An 18,140-nucleotide genomic window follows, 5' to 3' on the forward strand; every position below is an offset into this window, starting at 1 on the left:
TATGTGAAATGCGAGCTGAAGGAGTTTTTAAAATTCTTTTCTTCCTCCATAATGTCTAGTTTTTTTCGAGACTCTGCTCACTAGTGACTCACAAATAATATTGACTTCCTTTTTCTAGCTAAAGTTCACCCTTTTCCTGAAGCATGAAAACACATCGGTTCAGTGCCTGGGCCCCTCAGATCAGTGGTATTTCCTAGACTTGAAAACATATCAGGAAAGGTCTCAGAAAAATTGAATCATTTTACCTTTCTTTTGCAGAACCTTATTGAAGCCTGTAAAAAGAAGCTCAAAAACTCCAGTCATGATTTTTTAATTTAATTTAATTTTTTTTAGCAATTCCCTGATGTGAGAACCTTGGTAGGCATTTTTTGAGTCCCAGCTTGTAGCAAGAAACAGTTTAAACCGTTATTTTTTTTTTGCCATTTACTAACAAGAGCTGCTAACTTCACTGGCTAGGTGCGTCCTCACTGCCTTTTCATCATACCTCCTCAGACCTGCTTCTTCAACAATCTGACATCATCCTCATTTCCATGTTCCAAAACTTTGGGGTTTAAAAAAGGGGGGAATACCGACTCAGACTGATTTGAAGAACAAGGAGTCTCATCTGGTAGGTGTAACTACAATGCACCACAGACTCATCACATCATAGGAACCAGCTCCAGGGCTTGGTGATTCCCTGACTTCTTCTTTCTTCCATGTGATGGTAATTTCATAACTACAAGATGACCATCTAGATTCCAGCACTGCAGCCATGGGGCACACTATCCAGGGCAAAAGCAAAAGCCTTTGTCCCAGCATTACAAGCAGGTTAGGTCACATGCCCACCACTCAGCCCATCATTGGTCCAGGGCATTGGGCTGCTCTGATTAGCTTAACTGAGGTGTATGCCCCAGTTTGGAAGCCAAGAACTACATGGATTTTGAAGGGAGTGCCATGTCAGTCAACCTGATGCACAGGCATCTGGGTCATTAGCCAGGATATACTCAATCTTATCAATGAGCCTTATGCCCCAAGATAGGGAGGCAGCAAAAAACAAAAACAAAACAAAAAAACAAAAACAAAAACAAAAACAAAACAGTGAGCTGTAAAGGACCATGAAAGCTTAGATAAATTCCCTGGTAATTGTTAGCCTCTATTTTCTTAGCCTCATGTAATCCCTCTCTGATTCTGATATAAACCTGAAAGAGGAGGGCATCCCAGGAATGATGAGGTTGGAATTTCCTGTAGCTTGGTGATATCTGGGCTGGGAGTTACAATGAGGTTGACTTAAAGAAAAGGCAGCAATATTTTTCTGTAGCACTGAATCAGTGAACAAACTCATGCCATTGTGGAGTCTGCAATAAGAGCAAGTCAATTTTTAACATCTTACTAAAAATTTAGGGAATGAACATCCTAAAATTTCTTGAGTAAGGGATGATAGATGGAAATCAACATGACACTTCCTGTTTTTATCCATTTAAGATGAGTAAAATGTCATTGGTAATATGTGCTTCTGTTTTTAAAAAAAAATTTTAAAGATTGTATTTATTTGAGACACATAGAGAGTATAGGAGTGGGGGGCAGCAGACAGAGGGAGAAGCAGTTTCCTCGCCAAGCAGGGAGCCCAATGTTGGGGCTCAATCCCAGGACCCTGGGATCATGACCTAAGCTGAAAGCAGATGCTTGACTGACTTAGCCACCCAGGAGCCTCTATCATTTCTGTTTTAACAAATTTAACACATATTAATTAAGGCTTTCTTAAAAGGAAACTCTTTCTCTTTAAACTTATCTTTCCATATAATCTTAAAAAAAGTTTTCAACCCCAAATACAAATTGTTCCAAGGATTTCAGATACTCAGCTCCAGGGTTAGGACAAAGGGTGAAATTGTACCATTCTTGGTTCACTCCATTAATTGACTTATTACTTATTCACCCAAAAAGCAATCTTGATCACCAGTGAGAATAACGTTTACAGTAGTCCTTTTAGGGGCCAGAACAAGATCTGTAGAGCAAGGAGAGTCTCTGCCTATCTCAGACACTGCTTTGCTTTGACAATCATTTAATCCAGGGGAGATGGGGCAAGTGGTACAATCCAGCAGGTCCTCCTTTCCCGTAGTCCCTTTGAACACAGAAGTCACACTTTCCCTTCTTGGGTGAACGGCCAGGGATGTCACTGAAGGCCTTTCCCTTTCCTTTCACAGCAGCATTCCTTAGCATCAGCCACTGTCAATTCCATGAAAGGGTGAATGGCATGAGAAAGGATATTGTTCAGTTATCAATATTTTTAAAAACATTAATAGAACCTAATAGATCTGGCAGTCATGTTCAGGCTTCCAAAGGCTCATGGTACCCCTCTCTGAGGCATTTCTACAAAGTCACTTTTTAGTCCATTATTTTAATCCTTTGAGGTGATATAATTAACTGTGAAATGAAATCAGGTTTTCCAAGTTAATCCATTTGTAAGTAAGTGTCAATAGTCTTGGGACCAAGACCAGAGATTTTATAATAATTTTGAAAAGATTTCTGTTAGAAGGATGTTTATGAGTTCAATTACACGTCCAAGAAGGATCAATGCAGTGACGAGAGCTCACATTAATATTTTTCATAGCACTGGCAAGTCAAATCATTCTAGAGCAAGATTTCCTGATTGTATTTGATTCAAAATTTATTGAGCACACATTCCCTACATAACAAAATTTATATTTTTATTCTCAAACTTACACCAAACAATATGGAGACTTTCTTAGCTCATTTCTTTATTGGCTTGCTTTTTTGAATGCATAATTGCAACATCATTTGAGGAATCATAACCTATTTCCTAAACGTGTAAAAATTCATAAAGGACTTAAGAAAATTATAGGCAGAAGAAGCAGATTACAGGCCATTACATATTTAATGATATGCAAATGCTGTTAAATGATGACTGCATTACTCTTCTTTGGGGAGGAACAGATTCAACAATTCAACATAATGTACATTTTTAGTGTTGAGATATATCAATAATAAATTTGAAATTGAAAATCATACATATACTGAATTACATCTTGAATTTCGGCGATAATAATTTTATTATAGTAGACAAAATTGCAAACTTCTGAAAGCTCAGTTATTTTGTTTCTACTTATGTGAAAGGGGATGAGTATTTTCTAACATGGTTAAGATAACCAAACAAATACAAGTTATCCATGTTGTATCCAGTCCTGCAGAAATTACACAGTTATGTTCTCTTACATATGGACTGACCAGTTTTGAGCAGCTGGAAAAAATGATACTAAAATGATACATGGAGTTTAAACCAAGTGAAATTACCTGACAGTTACTAAGGTTGCCGGGAAAGCAGGAAGACAAAGGATACAAACTGAATTTCACCATTTCCTCTCCTTCATTTCTAATTTATAGAGGATATTTCTTGTTTCTTGGGTAGAACATCACCATTACACTACTCTGCCCTTTGGGAGTGACGGTGGGGGGGAGGGGAGTGGAAATACAATGTTCTAAATAGAACATGATCGACATCTAGTGGCCACAGGCAAGGCGTCTGTGTGATTTTTCTTGGCCAGCGACAAACGATGTAGCCAAAAAAGGATCTTTGGAGGAGAAAAACTCTAAACTCCTGCATGGCTTTCTTCTCCCTCACCCAAGTTTGACCCAATTTTGCCACTGTCTGCTTATTCCTGCAAACAAGGGGCATTCAGCAAATGCAACTAAATAACATGAACTTAATCACGTGCTCTATCTTTAAGCTTTACAAAATGCCAAAGAATAAAAGAAATGAATGGTCATTAAAAAAAAAAAAAGTTGAATCCAATCAAGTGTTTATATTATGAACAAAGAACAACACAGGACATTCCTGCTTTCTTTTAAATTAACCTATTATTCTCCCCCATAGGTGTCTGCCCAGAAGATGTAAAAAAAAAAAAAAAAATCCCAGTCGGAACTGGATTTTTCCAGAATACCATTTTCCAGAATAGTCCTTGGTAGCCACTTCTGCCTGAAGGAAAGAGAAGGGAGTAGGGATTGGCAGGGAGGATCTTGACAATGTCTCCCCCAACCCCCGACTTCTGATCTAGTAAACAACAAAATGAAAACACCCACAAGGAGAATTATTTCAGAAATTAAGGAGGTAATATGTGTTCTCCTCATTGGTACTAGGCATCTTACGCAATAGCACAAACACATGTTAAAAGATCCCAGGAATTTTCGTTGGTTTGTTTTTGTGACACGGGACAGGTTGTTTGTATCTATGAATATGTGTTATTCGTGTGTGGGTGTGTCTGTTGGAGGAACAGCCTACCGATTCATGGCAGAGTCACCCGATGGACCTGGACAAAGAAGTCTATTATCACAAAGGCCTTCTTGGGTCAGGGAGTTACAGTAGCTGTTGTGTTTCCATAGCAACCTGTGGATGGGCTCAGCCAGGAAGGAACAGAGGCCTCATGCATAAATGACAGAACGATGACAGTAGTGTCTGGACTAAAGGAAGCCCAGGGTGAGATAAAAGTGTTGGAAAAAGAAATGCTTACATGCCATGCACCACAGATTCTATTTTAAAATTGGTACTGCGTATTTCTAAGTAAGTAAGTCAAGTTCACAAGGTCAACAGAGGCAATTGGCAAATAATTGTTTATCTGATCCTAACATTTAGGAATGAAAAAATAATGTCTTGGGGAGAATTTATGGCTTAAACTGCAAAGAGAAAATGGAATAAATGATGTTGGGGAAGCAGATTTGCTCAGACTGCCCCTATGGAGATAATCCTGTATCATTTGGTCCAAATGAGGTGGTTATTTTTGATGTGTTTTCACGTCTCCTTCATCCATGAAGCTTCTTCAGATGAGGTAGGAAAAATGGATGTTTTAAAATCCTGTGCTCAGTTTCCTCAGTGGCTTATCTAAGATGTCTGAGTCCGTTAGATTAAAAAATCGGGGTGCCTGGGTGGCCCAGTCAGTTAAGCGTCTGACTCTTGACTTTGGCTCAGGTCATGAGCTCAGGGTCGTGAGATCGAGCCCCATGTTGGGCTCCCCATTCAGCAAGGAGTCTGCTTGAGCTTCTCTCTCTCCCTCTGGCCCTCACCCTAGACATGTGCTCTTTTTCTCTCTCTCTAAAATAAATGAGTAAATCTTAAAAAAATAACATTCTGAATAAGGAAATAAAAAGTCTGGAATTTAAACAAATTAAAAATGGATGTCCACCCCTCTGTTCATGGTGACATCCTCAGTGTGTGTCTCCTCAGCACTATGAACTCCCAGGAGCAGGCACTACGGAGAAGATGCCACAGAGCCAGGAACAACGAAGGCCCTTCAGTTACCTTGACGGGTATGTTCAGCTCCCTGGAAGAAGTAACCAGAGCAGAGGTGTGCTGGAGCTGGCCCCGGTCAGCTCACATGGCCACATTCTTACCCCAGGGTCCTGGGGACATCTCTATCTCTTGGGTAGCTGTCCACTAATCCTGATAAAGATGAGAATAAGTAATAATGAACATCTAGACATCTCATCACCTTCTGCAAAGTCGTTTTCACATCTACTTGTTAAAAGCAAGTGTTATTCTTGCCCCTGCAGTGGACAGAAGCTGAGCCTTAGGGAGAACACAAAAATTCTTTAAGGTCAAATGGTGGGTGGTCAGTGATGCTCCTGTCTGGGTCTTCTGCCAACAAAGTCCCAGATGATATTAGCTGTAGGGTCTTTCTCCTTCCAGACATACTTACAGTTTATTTATTTTTTATTTTTTAAAAAGATTTTATTTATTTATTTGACAGATAGTGATCACAAGTAGGCAGAGAGGCAGGCAGACGGGGGTGTGGCGAGCAGGCTCCCTACTGAGCAGAGAGCCCTATGTGGGGCTCGATCCCAGGACCCTGAGACCATGACCTGAGCTGAAGGCAGAGGCTTAACCCACTGAGCCACGCAGGCACCCCCATACTTACAGTTTAATGGAAGATTGTAATTAGGAACGAAAAAGGCTTCTCAAAACCGAAAGCTTAACTTCCCACTGTCAGAACTGTAGAAAATTTTAGATCATATCTAGCGTGCTTTGCCCTAAAATCTGGACAGCATCCTGCCACTGTGGGTCCTCCAAGACTGGCTCTGCTCGGCAGGATGGATACACTGCTCAAAGATTTTGGCGGCCTGGTTCCTTTTTAACCTATCATACAACATTCCAAATCATTGATTCTTTAACCATTATTAAGAGTGCTACGAATTTGTGTTTGCCACGTCTCTTTATATAACCAGCTGAGGTAAAGTCCTAACCAGCTCTCTGTAACAGATGAGCTTAGTTACTATCCATACGATTTATTATATTTCCAGAAGCATTCATTAATAAAATAACCCCTTTAATAAAATAAAATTAAATAAAGCATTCATTAATAAAAGAATCCTCCTTATCCTGATCTAAGTCCAATGACTCTCCTGAACAATTCTTCATGCATGTAGACCTTTTGCATCTCTAAAGAAAGAAATGGTAGAAATGTTAAAACAAATAAACATAAAGGAGGAAAAGCAACTCTGGAGGGAAGTGATTTGGGAGTTCAAGCCTGGCTTTGTTTCCAACTAACTGTGTGATCTTGGACAAGACACTCAATCAACATCAGAGTTTCTAGATATGGGCAAAATTGTTTGTGGAACTCTTAGTTTTATAAGCATTCAACTTATAGGCTGCCAATAATTTATCAATAATTAATCAAACAGCTAAACTATTTTAATTACTCTTCATTTTAATGGTGTATATTTAGCTTTTAAGCATATGTAGATGTATCTGTGTGACCAGACAGAATCTATTAATTCTCCAGAAACTTTATGATCAGAAAAATACAAAGAACAGAGAATACACAAGTGACCTCAAAGTGAGGTGGTTTTCTTTTGTGTACCTGAACCATCACAGAACACCTTAATAGAAAATGTAGTCCATTTGTGTACTCACTGATTTTACTATTGAAAAGATAGTCTTTCTTGTTCCCAGGATGTTTGTTTTCTAAGGTGAGGACACTAAATGGGACCAAGACATTTATTATCAGATCATTTTGTAAGGAGGGGGAGAAGGACCAGAGAGGAAACAGGAAAGAGAAAGAACGAGAGAAGGAGTAGTGTAGGATTAAAAAAAAAAAAAATCCTTAAAAATCTGGAAAAATACTTTGGTTCATAAAAAGTTTGCTTAAGTAATTCCTACCTAAAACTAGGCAGGGTAATTTCCACAACAAGAAAACATAAACATAAAAGAATATATTTTATCAAGATTCTCTAAATATTCTAAGTCCAAAAAGAGTCCCTGACTGTAAGATTTAAAGGAATAAGTGCCTTTGGTGTCTATGTCTTTTTGTGTAGACATTAACTTTCTAGTAATTTCAGCTATGTTGTACTCAAATGTAAATTTTTTTAAAATTATGATTTTAAAGAAATGAAGAAGACCTCTGAGCAGCCGAAAGAGTGTACACGTAGCCCATAGCTTTGTATTACGGAAGAGGCCTTCAGACTCCTATTTGCTTTTCTTCAGTAAAAAGTCTTACAAGCTCAATGACTAGGTTTCCAAACTGACATAAGCTTCATAAGGCTTCATGAGACCATTTCTTTTGTAACCCCAGTACTTAACACAAAGCCTAGTACATAGAAGGACTCAATAAGTATTTGACCTAATGAGAAGATTAGAAGCAGTATTTAGTAGTTGGGGTTGCTGGAGACAGTTACATACAGTTGGGAAAAGTGATAGTTGGTGGTCTGAAATCTATTGAAAGAGTGACAAAAATCATGAAAACTGGACACAAAGCTCACTGAATTAAGGGCACAGATTTCCATACATCTAATAACCTCTGAAAGGTTACAGCATAGATAAAACAAAACAAAACAAACCAATTGCTATTGATAATAATGATCTTGAGTCACTAAAATACTATTGAATTTTTTAAATATTATTGAATTTTATTCAATATTCAATTTAATAAAAGGGACCCATACAGTACACTTCCAAAAGATTTCCATTGAAGAGGATTAAAATATTCAGTTGGAACACTTTGTCCCCTCCCATGCTTAATTTCCTCCTCAAAATGTAACCTTGATGTTATGATACTGTGTACCTTAAAAAAAGTCTTTGCTTCTATTTCAGGATTTCTAATTCCGTGGTGTCTCTTGTAGACATATAAAGTATGCTTTTTCTTTGTGCTTTTGGGTTATTAAGCTTCCCAGTACAGAACTTTAATATACTCCACATATCAGATCTTCCCGTTTCAGTGACAAAACAGTACAGAATGGGATCTGCAACACAGTTTAAACTTGTTAATGCAACCGTGATTCTGTACATTTTGTAAGTCTGCTTCCCAGACTTGTGGTTAAAGGTGAGTTTACCGAAGCTCCCATCGTGCTCTAAGATGCTGCGAATCAGCAGCATCACATGAAAGGGAGTAAAACACAAGATAAAAGTCAGTGTGATGCTAACAAGAAGTTTTATGATTCTCTTCTTTTCACTGTTTTCAGTGGCTTGGTTATGCTGCACGGCTTGGTAGACCTTCTGGTTGCAAATCATGATGATAACCAAGGGTATTGCATAGCCTGTACATGTCCTAAAGAAGTTGAAGCAGATTTGCCACTTCTCCAGGGGGTACTTGTCATAGCACAAAGTAAAATTAGACTTTTTGGCATCACAATATTCTATAGTGGTTTCATCTTCCCACAGAATGATACCATTGAACAAGGTTTCCAATACCCAGATGGATAGGCTGACCATGAAGGCAAATCTTCTTGTCCTTAGAAAAGAAAACCTCAAAGGGTAGACCACTGCTAAGTACCGATCAACGGCGATGCAGGTGAGGAAGGCCGTGCTGCTGTAGAAGTTCATGTACATGAAGAAAGCGCTCCCCTTGCACAAGGCAGGAGAAAAGGTCCAGTTGTCATTATTCCAAGTGTAATCAATCCATAGAGGGAGAGTCAATGTGTAGAGCAGATCTGAGAGTGATAAACTGAAGAGGTAAATTCCTAGCTCATTCTCCTTCTTTGCTTGCAGAAAAGACACACATAGAGATCCGATGTTGGCTGGGACGCTGACTATGACCACAAAGATGTAAACAATTGGAAACAGATAGTGATCGAGGTCGTGCTGTTCTTCAATACACGTGCTGTTCATTTTCTCGTATTAAGGTGGCAATTGCATTTGTTCTTAGAAGGTACACAGCAAGGTAAGTCTTGCCTCCTTCCAGTTTGCTTTCAGCATCTCCTTCTTTTTTACGAATATGTGTCCATTTTTCTTTGCTTTCAAAAGTTCTGATTCTATCATTGGTGCTTTTAAAAGGTGGATGTAGATCAATTTTCACAAAGATATCAATAGTTGGAGGCCAGAATCCAGCCTCCTGGCGATTAGCCACAATGGTCAGTAAATTTTAATGAGCAGAAGTCCATGTTCTTATTATCACAGGATGATGATGAAGAACCCCAGCGACCGACCGGGCCATCCCTCAGCATTGGCAGAGTGTCGTCCTCATTTTGTTTTCCTTCACAAAACTCGGGAGATTGGTGCACACATGAATATAGAAGGCTTTGTTTTCACAGAGATTGACATCTGTTTTTAACATGCCTTTGTTTCTGTAACGAAAGATGAACTCGAATAGCTTAGGTGTTTAGCGGGTGCCTCATGCTTTTGAAACAATCTTCTTTTATTTCATTTCTTGGAGATATCAAAAATGTATTAAATGACAATGAAGGTGTTTAAAAAGGTAAATTATTTAATTGACTTCAGTAAATAAAATCAAGCTGAGACATTTTTCTCTATTTCAAATAAGAATTATCCACAGGGTGATAGATGAGAGGGAATTCTATTTCTCACTGGACACGATCACAAAACTGAAGTTACAACATTTTCGGAGCTAATAAAAATGGCAGATGTAATGATTTGTTTATAATCAGTAAATGCTTTTGAGTTATATGAACTGTACAGTTCATATAGTTACACAATTTCAAATGTTTCATTTTGTATGCAATCTAGGTATGAGGCACTTTCACTATCAGCTCATTAGTCAAGAAAATAGAGTCACAAGAAATTTAATAAACTGAAATATTGTAAAATATAGCGGCTTGATGAAAGTTAATAAATCATTAGACAACACTGCCTCTTTTGCTTTCCCACTGCTTCCTTCATGGGCATTTTATCTTTCCTGTACTTTTGTGAAAGAGAGGGCAGAATGTTCTTAATTCTGGGCAAAATCTTTTCACCATCAGTGTCTACCTTTGTCACTGATTGTTTATTAGCTTAATTTTTTAAAGGTCTGCTATTATAGATTCACATGGGAACAGAGACCCCATTCTTCTTTTCATAGTGGAGTAGAGAACTACTTTAGTCTCTATTTCTTTGCCAGAGAGGCCTATTCCTGCGTTGGATGACTTATGTGGTGGGGAGATTACACTCTGTAGAGTCACTGTGCAGGGAAAGAAAGATTTGCCTTCTTGTTATGTGCCTGAGGACACAAAAACCACCCCTTTCCAAGTATGAATGAGCCCTGAGCACAACAGAGGCCTTGCCACCACAAGCCACAGGATTCTGGTACAGAAAAAACCACATTCAGAGTACCTATTTATATGTCAGTTTTAAAGTAAAGACCTAAATTCCTCCAAATCTTCTTGTTGTACTACACCTAGAAATATGAACAAACTGTGAAAAAACAACTTTTGAATCAATAGGTAAGCTTCCAGAGAGGAAAAAATGTTGGGATGGAGAAAAAGGAAGTGGGAGCTAAGATCAGGAAGGTACGTGAGCAGAAAACTCTGGACGTCCTGGAGGTCTGTGTGAGTTGGAAGGTGTGACTAGAGTCTCTAATGCAGAGAAGCTAGAGGCAGACGTGTGCAGGCAGGAAGTTGTTCTCACCATAGCACACGTGTGGGGGTGCTGGAGCCTCTGTCCTCACGCAAGAGGTGAACTAGAAATTAAACATAGGAAACAACAAACTGGAAAGCTTCTTGCAGATGGTGGGGAGAGCTGGCAAGTTCCCTGTCTTGCTGTGTTTCTGTGAGGAGCCAAGATGAAAAATCCCTGAGGATTCATGGCCTCTGGCTGGTCCTCTCTTGGGAACGGGGCCTGAGTCTACACTCTTAGTTTGGTCCTGTGATCTGCACAGGAATTCGTGCTGGATCTATGTGCTCAACTTTGTCAGTCATCAAGGAAATACAAACGAAAACCACAATGACACCCACCTGAATGAATAAAATGAAAAAGGCAGAAGTTACCAAGTTGTGGTGAGGCTGTAATGTGTCTGGGACTCTTATTTACTGGTGGTTGGAAAATTGTTTTGACATTTACATATACCGTGTGGTTCAGCAATTCCATTTCCAGGTATCTGGTCAACAGAAATACATACATGTGTTTACTAAAAGACGTGGGGTAGAATAAGAATGTTCACAGTAACCTTATTTGTAGCATTCCCCAAGTGGAATGAGCACTTGCAGCAGAATAGAGAAGTAAATAGATCAGTAAATAGATAAATGTATATTAACACAATTGAAATCTATTGATCAATCAATTATTGATTAATCACTGAAAACGAACAAATTATTGCTGCGTACAATAACACAGTTGAAGCTCGGAAACATAGTTGCAGAGTGATGGAAAAAAGCAGACACAAAAGAATATCTACTAGTGATTAAAAAGTAGGTAAAGTTAATCTACTCTGTCAGAAATCAGAGCAGTGGTCCATTTATTAAAGGCTTTCTATGTGCTAGGCACCCTTTAAAATGGCATGCATATTTGTTATAACTTAGGTGTTACTGTTCTGGGCCATTTATTATATCCTTGTATTACAAATAAAGAATTGAGCCACATATTAAGCCATTACCTGGAAATACGTATTTAATCATGGGTGGAACTTGGCCACGATCCTAGGTTGGAATGCTAAATAAAGCTTCTTGGCTGTTAACTATTTTGCTTTCTGCTTTTTACATAAAAATGCCTTAGAAAGGGCGCCTGGGTGGCTCAGTGGGTTAAGTCGCTGCCTTCGGCTCAGGTCATGATCTCAGGGTCCTGGGATCGAGTTCTGCATTGGGCTTTCTGCTCAGCGGGGAGCCTGCTTCCCCTCCTCCCTCTGCCTGCCTGTCTGCCTACTTGTGATCTCTCTCTCTCTGTCAAATAAATAAATAAAATCTTTAGAAAAAAAAAAATGCCTTCGAAAGCTGAGGTGTTTTTGTAGCAAAGTAGACCAGCTTTGTTGAGAAAGAAAATAATTATTTTCTATTTTCCACTAAAATAGTAGCACCAATAGATTAATACAAGTCTTCTCGCCATAATAACAGATCTAATTAAAGAAAATAATTTGTGAATAATCATTTCTGTAAATTGGATAGAAGATGACCACAGGTTTTCTAGAACACATCACTTTCACGTTGTCTGTTAGACTAAACAGGCTTCAAATAAACTTGTAAAAATCATCATCTCACATCGTGTCCTCCCACTTAGTAACAATGTGTTGTTATGTGCCCACGGATTCCTTTTCTATAATGGATAATGTATTGGATTTACTTAGACAGGCTCTAATTTTTCCTGCACTTGATTTGAGAACTAGATGGCTAAAAGGAACATTTATCCTGCTACCACACTCAAAACAATCTCCCAGTTCTTAAGAGTCATGAAGCTGAGCTTCGAAGGATCTATTTTGTTGAGTTTGGGAATCCTCTGTGAATTATTTCAAAGCTGAAATTAAGTATCTTTCAGCACTCATAATGTGGTAAGGAAGAAAACGTAGTGAAGACCGATTGAGATTGATGTATATGTAACATGATATGTGTGCATGATTGCAAAAATCATGTGGAGGTGAAGTCCGCATCTGTCTTGTCAGTTCAGATGCAAGAGCGAACCCTAGAAGGGTGCCTGGGTGGCTCAGGGCCCTGGGATCAAACCCCCATCAGGCTCACTGCTCAGCTGGGAGTCTATTTCTGCTGCTCAGTGGGGAGTTTGCTTCTCCCTCTCCCTTGCCCCTCCCTCGCTCACGCACTTCCTCTCCCTCTCTCTCTCACTCATTCTCTCTCTGAAGTAAATATATAAAATCTTAAAAAAAAAAAAAAAGAACTCTAGAGGTTATACCACTTGCAGGCATGGCTGGACTGGCCAGAGAACCTGTAGGAATGCAATCCCACTGGCTTACACGTAGTTAATCGGCACTACTTTAAAGATATAAGTACTACATGTACCTAATGAAATCTGTAACAGAAGAATTAAAGATATTTTTCCGAATCTAAGTCTCCTGAGATGGAAAAGAACTTCAGGAGGCCAGCTGGAGCAGGATCTGAGTACCTATTAACATGACCTCATGGGCCTCCTCTCAATAGTGTCCACCTTTGGGGTGCCTGGGTGGCTCAGTGGTTAAGCATCTGCCTTCAGCTCATGTCATGATCTCAGGGTCCTGGGATCAAGCTCCACACTGGGGTCCCTGCTCAACAGGGAGGCTGCTTCTCCTTCTCCCTTTCTTTCCCCTGCCCCCCACTGCTCACACACTCTCTCTCTTCTAAATAAATTAATAAATTCTTATAAAAAACAAAAACAAAAACAGCATCTGCCTTCTCAGGAGACCTTTGGTAGCATGATCTCATGGGCCTCCACTCAGTGATGTCTGCTTCCTCAAAGACCCTTGCCCCAAATTTTGCCCTTCAGAGCCCTCAGTTGCAAGCCATCGGGCAGTTCAGGACTCTAGAGAATGAGCTTTCCATTCTCCTGGGTGGTACCACACCAATACCTAGCCTACCTTTCTTCACTGCAGAAGCTCCATGACAGTTTTAATTGGCTTGCTGCACATTAGGTGGACAAACCCTTGTTTGATTTGGTTGTGGAGTATCACAGTAAACATTTAAATGTCAGGAAAAAAAAAAGAAGAAGTTAGGTAGCGTTTGCCTTGGGGGAGCGGCCGGGTAATGACTGGAAGAGGGCATGAGGGGGACTTCTGAGAATTTGCCATGTTCTGGTTTTGTTCTGAGTGTTAATTCCATGAACGTGTTCAGTTTGTAGACATTCATCAAGCTGTACACTTAGGACACGTGCATGTTTCTGCATGTATTGTTATCCTGCAATTAAAAGTTAGAAAGTGGAATCAAAGGCTCTGTGCGATGAGCTTGAAAGAATCTTGAGAGCCAAACAGCATCTATATTACCTGCAGCGGAGCACACAGACCTTCTTAAGAACTGATACCATTTTACTTCTTTTCTCATATATAAACATAATTCATGGAAACCAAAGCAAACCATAAATCATTTAAGCAAGATGAAAGTGAATTCACCAAAAATGAGAGTTTGCTATATGAAAAGACAAATATCCTAGGCACCTGGAAAAAGTAAATAGGAATCATCACTTGAGGGACCTTCTCTCCACCTAGGCTTCAAAGAACTCTCTCAGAAGGAATGGGTGGTTGCCAGAAGGGAGGGGGCACAAGGGTGAGCAAGCTGGGTGAAGGGGAGTGAGAAACACAGGTTTCCAGTTGTGGAATGAGTAAGTCACGGGGATGAATGGTACAGCATAGAGACCAGAGCTAGTGTTACTGTGAGAGTGTTGTGTGGTGGTGACAGAGGGCAGCTGCGCTTGTGGTGAGCATAGAGTAAGGTCTAGAGTTATCGAATCACTATGCTGTCCACCTGAAAATAATGTAATATTGTGTGTCAACTCTATTTCAGTAGAAAATATTAAATAAAAAAGAATCCCCTCAGATAAAAGTTTTAACAAATATGAGCTCATGAAAACACACACACACACACACACACACACACATACACATACATTAACCACTATGCCTGAGAGTTATCAAAAATGAGGAAAGTGAGTAGCAGATCCACAAAAGCTTTAGAATAAAATTAATAGATTTACAGCACAAAATAATTATGTTAATAAGAAATAAAGGAAGGGCGCCTGGGTGGCTCAGTCGGTCAAGCATCTGCTGTAGCTCAGGTTGCTCCAGGGTACTGGGATCGCGCCCTGCTCAGCAGGGAGCCTGCTTCTCCCGCTGCTTCTGACCCTTCCCACCCTTCTCATTCCTTCTCCCTCTCTCTCTCTCTCTCTCTCAAATAAATACAAAAAAACCTTTGAAAAAATAAGAAATAAAGGAAAGAATTTAAACTCCTGAGCAAGGAACAAGAGACTACAAAAGATGAATTGTCATATTTTTAATAAGATCGAAATAAATTTTCCAAAAATAAAATATGCAATAATTTAAATTTTAAAAAATCAACACAGGGACTAACCCACTGATGAGCTTTAGCTGAAGAGGAAATTAATATACTGCAAGGCAGATCTAAGGAAATAATAAATTATCAGAGTGTTAAAGACATGGGAAAAAACAAAAAGCCATGAAGAATAAAGCAAACACGTCTGCATATATTTAACTGGAATTCCATAAGGGACAGAAAAGAGAAAATAGGGAATGTCTGCAAAGATAATGACTGACAGCTGTCTAGGACTGATGAAGGACATGGAATCCTCAGATTTATGAAACCCAGCAAATCCCAACAAGGATTAAAAACAAAGATGGAAATCGACATCTGCTTAGACACACTGCAATGAAGCTGCTGATTCAAGACAAAGAAAAAATGACCAGAGAGAAAAAATGGAGTACCTACAAAGAATGAACTGTAAAGTGACAAAGGACTTCACAGTAGTAATAACCGAGACCAGGAGACCATGGGTTGATATTTCCAAATGGCCGTGAAAATTTATGTCATCCTATAATTATATACATGACAGAACCAAATGTCAAATCCAGAGCAAAATTAAGGACAATTTAAGATAAACCACCACTGAGAAAATTGACCCCCAAAATCCTCATTAAAGAGACCTAAAGGATAAAAGTGCAGAAGGAAAATGACACTAGAAAAAAGTCTGAGTGACGGAGGATGGAACTCTGCTCTGATGGTTGCACAGGGTCCCACCTATCACTAGGCTCATTTGTCTGGGAAGAACACCTCCACCATGAAAACATCCTTCCTTGGGACCAGGATTGAGAGGTCAGGGCAGGGGTGGGAGAGGACTGGCAGTGGGTGCCCCTTCTTTCTCTATTCATCTGAAGAAGTATTCATCTTTTCTCTTAAGGAAGAAAAAAGATGGATAAATGGCAAACATAATTTTAGGAGGATTTGTAAAATTCTCAATAGACTGAGTTTCTTCCTCTGTAAAAATGTTTCCGCTTTGACTAAAACCACCACAAGATAAAATAGATTGATGAAGCAGAATCAGAGTGTCTTCTCTGTGGGTTAACAGAAGCAGTGGTTATGGGGCTCTTGTTTGGCGTGTGGCTCTGGAGACTTTTTGAAAGGCTCTCACACAGCCCTTGGGGGATTTATGACCCTGGTGCTTTTTCTCTAAGTTTCAATCTTCATAGGTAAGATTAACACCCACTTTATAGAGTTATTGTGACAATAAAATGAGAACACACATAACGTTCCTGGAACATGGGAGACCTTCATTATGTATTAGATGATAGTACTGTTTGAATGACCCACTGCTAGTCTGTGGGTGTCCTTGTGCTGTCCCCAACATGTCCTGAGTGGAGGTCATCTTTTGTCATCTGCCTAGAGCATAGTAGAGACACCAGGAGCACTCAGAGTATAATTTGTATAGCAACGTTTCAAATATTATACCAAGCTCTGCAGATAATAGTTGTTGAATTAATGTGGGTGAATCTGAGATTTTTTTTTTCTTCTGAGATTTTATTTTATTTTTTAAAAGATTTTATTTATTTATTTGACACAGAGAGGGAGAGGTCACAAGTAGGCAGAGAGGCAGGCAGAGGGAGAGGGGGAAGCAGGCTCCCTGCTGAGCAGAGAGCCCGATGCAGGGCTCTATCCCTGGAACCTGGGATCATGACCTGAGCCAAAGGCAGAGGATTAACCCACTGAGCCACCCAGGTGCCCTGCTTCTGAGATTTTAATGGAATACATGGTTCTTATTATTTATACCTCTTTTCAGATATCATTTTACTACTTTAATACAATTTTGACAAAACTGTTTTTAGAACCAGTGCTGAGAAATTTGGATAAGTTTCTAATTTTGACTTCAATTTTTACCAAATTCCAGAAGGAGATAATCCCCAGTGTATTAAAATATATCTATTATTAACTAGCTCCTCAAATAGTACAAATCATTGATGACAATGTTTTTCTACACGTTATAGGAAACACTTCCTGACCTTCATTGATTGGTTTAATAGCTGCTTATTAAGACTATTTTGTGCCAGATACTGATAGCCACTTGTTAAGTAAGAATTATGACTTACTACTTATTAACAGTGGAAATCCTATTTCCAAATTTCACATTATTTCTGATGACATAGAAAGTATCACAAGCCCATCGTACCAACCAGGAAATGGTACGGGATGGCTCTACAGCTGGGAGCTGGTAGACTGCTTCACAAACCCTTAATTCAGTTTGCCAATATGATGCTTCCTGAAAAGAGAATGAAGCATAAATATTCCACTCTTGTATTTCGGTAGATTTACCTATTTCTAAACAGCAATTTTGACATCCTTTTACCACTGCCCAAAGAAGAGGAAACCACGTGTCAATCTCATTTCTCTCTCTCATAAAGTTCTGCTTCATCGCATTCATTAGCCTAAATTCAATTAAAGGGTTGTGAACATTACTAATGATCATGTCAAAGTATGTTATCTAATAAAAATCTTATTTTATTGTTTAATCTTACACTTACCCATGTTTCTTGGGGTGACACTCTTGTCCACCGAGGAGCTGGATAGATCTGCTTGCACCGAGATGAGAAACTAACCCTAGCGAGGGGACAGGAAATTGCATTCATATTTCATCACTAAAGAGGAAGCAGCCTCTTAATGAAGATTTACATTATCCAAGTTTGAACAAAAGAAGTCTCTTAAATATTTTAAAAGATGTTTTTGTTTATTAGTTACGGTAGAATAATTTTTATGATTCACTTTCCTCTTTGCATCTCAATCACAATGTATACTGATATATGTGTTTAGGTAATCCCTCGCTCACTCATTCATATATTCTGTCTGCACATATATCTATTATACTCATAGGGCGTTGTGCTGAGGGTGATGGAGGATCTGGCTGTGGGGCACGAGGACCTCATCACCCAGTGAGAGAAAGGCATGTTCAGTAATAACTGTAATACAAGGGCAAAAAAAGATAAGTACTCTAAGAGATGTCCAAAAAAGAAAGAAGAAAGAAAGGATGAATCACTGAATGT

At 39.2% G+C, this 18,140-nt stretch overlaps 1 protein-coding gene across 6 annotated transcripts; it reads right to left on the reverse strand.

Annotated features, from left to right (window-relative positions):
- Positions 1-7,875: 7,875 nt before the first annotated feature.
- On the reverse strand, positions 7,876-17,807 carry LOC111148715 (G protein-coupled receptor 65). Of its 6 annotated transcripts, none has more exons than XM_022505518.1 (4): positions 17,625-17,807; positions 17,277-17,362; positions 11,146-11,288; positions 7,876-9,543 (listed from the first exon to the last, which is right to left on the reverse strand). In XM_022505518.1, exon 4 carries the CDS (start codon positions 9,086-9,088, stop codon positions 8,066-8,068), a length of 1,023 nt encoding a protein of 340 aa, XP_022361226.1. In that variant the 5' UTR covers positions 9,089-9,543; positions 11,146-11,288; positions 17,277-17,362; positions 17,625-17,807; the 3' UTR covers positions 7,876-8,065. The 6 variants fall into 6 exon arrangements, with proteins under 6 accessions (XP_022361226.1, XP_022361223.1, XP_022361225.1 ...); XM_022505515.1 differs by having other exon boundaries at positions 7,892-9,543; positions 17,193-17,362; positions 17,625-17,658; XM_022505517.1 differs by lacking the exon at positions 17,277-17,362 and having other exon boundaries at positions 7,892-9,625; positions 17,625-17,702.
- Positions 17,808-18,140: the final 333 nt, after the last annotated feature.

The sequence above is a fragment of the Enhydra lutris genome, unplaced genomic scaffold (genome assembly GCF_002288905.1).
Source record: "Enhydra lutris kenyoni isolate GAN:26980312 unplaced genomic scaffold, ASM228890v2 scaffoldscaffold20, whole genome shotgun sequence".
Lineage (NCBI taxonomy): Eukaryota > Metazoa > Chordata > Mammalia > Carnivora > Mustelidae > Enhydra > Enhydra lutris.